This window comes from Chaetura pelagica, unplaced genomic scaffold (assembly GCF_000747805.2).
Source record: "Chaetura pelagica isolate M959 unplaced genomic scaffold, ChaPel_1.0 scaffold938, whole genome shotgun sequence".
Taxonomy (NCBI): Eukaryota; Metazoa; Chordata; class Aves; order Apodiformes; family Apodidae; genus Chaetura; species Chaetura pelagica.
In genome coordinates, this window is record NW_009954221.1 from 292,186 (window position 1) to 295,794 (window position 3,609).

General features: G+C 54.0%; 1 protein-coding gene across 2 annotated transcripts in view; it reads left to right on the top strand.

The window, feature by feature from the left end:
• Positions 1–3,609, top strand: part of MID2 (midline 2) — a 52,026-nt gene that overhangs the window by 1,585 nt on the left and 46,832 nt on the right. For both annotated transcript variants that reach the window (XM_010003435.1, XM_010003437.1), the window contains exon 2: positions 59–590. In XM_010003435.1, the coding sequence (XP_010001737.1) occupies positions 59–590 (532 nt within the window). The remainder of the gene's footprint in view (positions 1–58; positions 591–3,609) is intronic.

The following is a 3,609-nucleotide window of genomic DNA, read 5'->3' on the forward strand; positions in this document are numbered from 1 at the left end:
CCCCCACCCTCTGCTCCAGCTGCGCCCCCCGCATCCTGGTGTCCAGCTGCTCCTCCAGCGAGTCCATCGAGCCCATCACCGCCTTCCAGTGCCCCACCTGCCGCTATGTCATCTCCCTCAACCATCGGGGCCTGGAGGGCCTCAAGCGGAATGTGACCCTGCAGAACATCATCGACCGCTTCCAGAAGGCGTCCCTGAGCGGCCCCAACTCCCCCAGCGAGAGCCGCCGCGACAGGACCTACCGCGACAGCCCCACCATGTCCGTGGCCGGCGAGAGGATCGCCTGCCAGTTCTGCGAGCAGGACCCCCCGCGGGACGCCGTGAAGACCTGCATCACCTGCGAGGTCTCCTACTGCGACCGCTGCCTGCGGGCCACCCACCCCAACAAGAAGCCCTTCACCAGCCACCGCCTGGTGGAGCCGGTGCCCGACGCGCATTTCCGAGGACTCACGTGCTTGGAGCACGAGAACGAGAAGGTGAACATGTACTGTGTGGCTGACGATCAGCTCATCTGTGCCTTATGTAAACTGGTGGGCCGCCACCGGGACCACCAGGTGGCATCCCTCAGCGACCGCTTCGAGAAGCTGAAGGTAAGTGCCCGGCCCGCTGGGCCCACGGGCCAGATCAGGGGTCAAGGGCGGTGTTGCCAGCACAGGGACTGGTTCTGGATGCCCCAAGTGTCACCTCTTATTTAAGCCAAACCACCCCTGAAAGATACGTGGGCTGCAGGATGGAGCCTGTGGGCTCCTCCAGAACCAGGAGGCTGAGCTGGGTCTCGCACAATTAGAGTAAAATCTTTGAAGTTTTATTTTTCTCCTGCTGGTTTGTCTGTTACAGCCTGTCCGGGGAGGTGGTTGAGTCACCATTCCTGGAGGTATTTGAAACCTGTGTAGATTTGGTGCTTCAAGACATGCTTTAGTGGTCAAGGTTGTGGGGTTTTTTGTGTTGACATTTGGACTTGGTGATCTTAGAGGTCCTGTCCAACCATGATGATTCTGTGTGCCAGGCCCAAGCACTGGACCTTCTCCGTGAATGAACGGACAGGGAAACATCACTTGGCACCAACGTGCCCTGTAGCTGTTGTTCCAGGAGCGTTGCTTTCTGCTGGGGTTTGTCCTGTCCTCTGAGAGAGCTGGGGTGGCAAAGAGCGTCCTGGGGGCTCTCTGAGCTGTTGTGCTTGGGCTGTGCCAGTTCAGCCCTCCGGGAGGACGGGAGCATGACAGGTCACACCATGGGCTTTTCCTTTTGGAAAGCTGCTCCAGAGGCTGCAGAGCCTGGGAACCCTCCTGCTGTCCATGAACCCTCCCTGCAGGCGTTACCACATCTCACAACCTGCTGTGCTCTGAGATGTGCTCCAGGGAGGGCTCCCATGTCCTCCTTGAGCTGGCTTGCCCAAAGCTTCTTGCTGTGAGTTGGCAGAGGACGAGGCTCTGAGAGGTGATGGATGATGAATGGGTTGGGAGCAGCCCTCTGGAGAAGGACTTGGGGATGCTGGTGGGTGAACAGCTGGTAGTGAGCCAACAATGTGTGCTGGCAGCCCAGAAAGTGACCTGGATCCTGGATGCAGCACCTACAGCGTGGCCAGCAGGGTGAGGGAGGGGATTTGTCCCTCTGCTCCATTTCCAGCTGGAGGGTCCCCAGCAGAAGGAGGATACAGACCTGCTGGAGTGGATCAGTGAGATGGTCCAAGGGCTGGAATCCCTCTGCTCAAAGAAAGGCTGAGAGAGTTGGGATTTGCCCTGGAGAAGAAATTACTCCAGGGAGACCTTAGTGTGGCCTTTTCATATATATTCTCCTGTGGTGGGAAGCCTCTTCTCTACAATAGCCTCTGTTTTCCATCCTAATTTCCCTTGAACTGAAGTGGCAGAAATGGGCAATTGCTCTCCAGCCCCTTCCCTCATAGCACATATTGATCCAAACTGAATTACTGTTCTGCTGCTCTTCAGGCAGGGGAGAGCAAACTTCCCAGGGCTCCCTCTGGAGCGCTTTGAAGCTTCATTTTTATGCAGTAGCTGTGGTTGCACTGGATGTTATGTGAACCCGCATGGATGATGTTTGACCTATATAAAGTTAGAAATCCCTCTCTGTCCCCTGTGCATTCCTCATGAGTCTGCAGAACTGTTTTAATTCCTTTCTTTCTGTATTAAAACAAAATAAAATCGAGCTGGTCCCATTAGAGGTCAGGGTGGTGAGGCTGTAACTGTGGCAGCAGTTGTATTCCCATTATAACCCTTCTCATGTGTTTCCAGCTGCTTCTTCCTTGCTCTTTTCTCCCTTAATGTTCTGGGCTTGTTCTGACCCAAAAGTGCTTTTCTTGGCTCTTTGTCTTGTTAACATTTTGAACAAAATCAATTTGTCTGCCCTTCTGTTTTTTGAGGGCAGGAGAAATACTTCTATCACTCTAGCAAAAATACAGGGATTAATATTTTTCCCTCGCCAGCAGGTCAGATTGGTTTGTTCCTCCTTTTTTCTTTTTTTTTAAAAGCAAACTGATGCCGGGAAATAAATCTTCCTAGATGTTCCTTCTCCAAAAATCTCCCAAATCTGGGGTGAGTTACCCAGGGATGGGGCTGAGCCACCTGCAGTGGTGGGGAGAAGGTGCCTGGGAAGGCGCCTCAAGGGAAGCGCTGCCTGCGGGATGTGCTGTCCGGCCGCGGGAGCCCCCGCAGCCCCCACGCTGGGTGCTGGCTGATGTTTGCCTCCAGACCTTGATGTCCTGTCTCGTCTTCACATCACGCCTCACCTAAGCTTCCCCCAGTGTGTGTGGAGCAGTGCCAGCAGCCTGGTCCGTACTCCAGGACATTCTTTTTCCATGAGGAAATGTCTCAATTAGCAAATTGGAAACCTCAGAAAGAAATGGCAGTGTGTATTTGCATGCAATAAACCCAGGGAATAGAAATTAAAACCCTTTTAATACTTTCTCCTTAATCCAGCCCATGTCAGCTAACCCAGCAAAGTCATCTGAAGACAAAAAACCCTTGACAGGCTCAACTGCTTCTCAACCAGACAGACTTTGCAGGTTGCCAGAACACCACTTTATTTTCTTTTAAATAACAGCCTTAAGTGATCTTGGGCAAGGAGAGAAGCTCATCTCTGCTAGAAACATTCCTTCTGTGCTCCTTGTCCTGCCCAGCTCCCCGTTTGACTGCAGGAGCTGTAGCTGGTCTGGGGGCAGGTTCAGGGGACATGGGGGGACCTAGGGTTGGGGTCTGTCATCCCACCCCCTGGCTCTGTGTCGGCTGGGCTTCTTTTGGGTGTAGTTTTTCCTAAAGCTCCAGCTCCACTGCAGGAATTGCATGGGATCAGTGCCAAGCTTTGCCAGCAGAGTCAATATTTGCATTAGTATTTTGTGGCCTCTTCCTCTTACACCCTCAGTCTGCAGTTCTGACCCCAGTGCTCCTCCTGGCAGCATTTGAAATCCTCGTGAGTACCTGAAAGACTTGAAATGCCTAAAAAGTGCTGGGATGGGAGTGCTGGCAGGATGCTGCCAGCCGGGACCTGTGCCTCCCACGAACCCCCGGCCTGCTCCCAGCCTGCCCAAGCCCCCCTGCCCCCCACAGGGCTCAGCCCCTCCTTCCTCTCTCTCAGTGGTTCAGTAGGTGGGTCTGT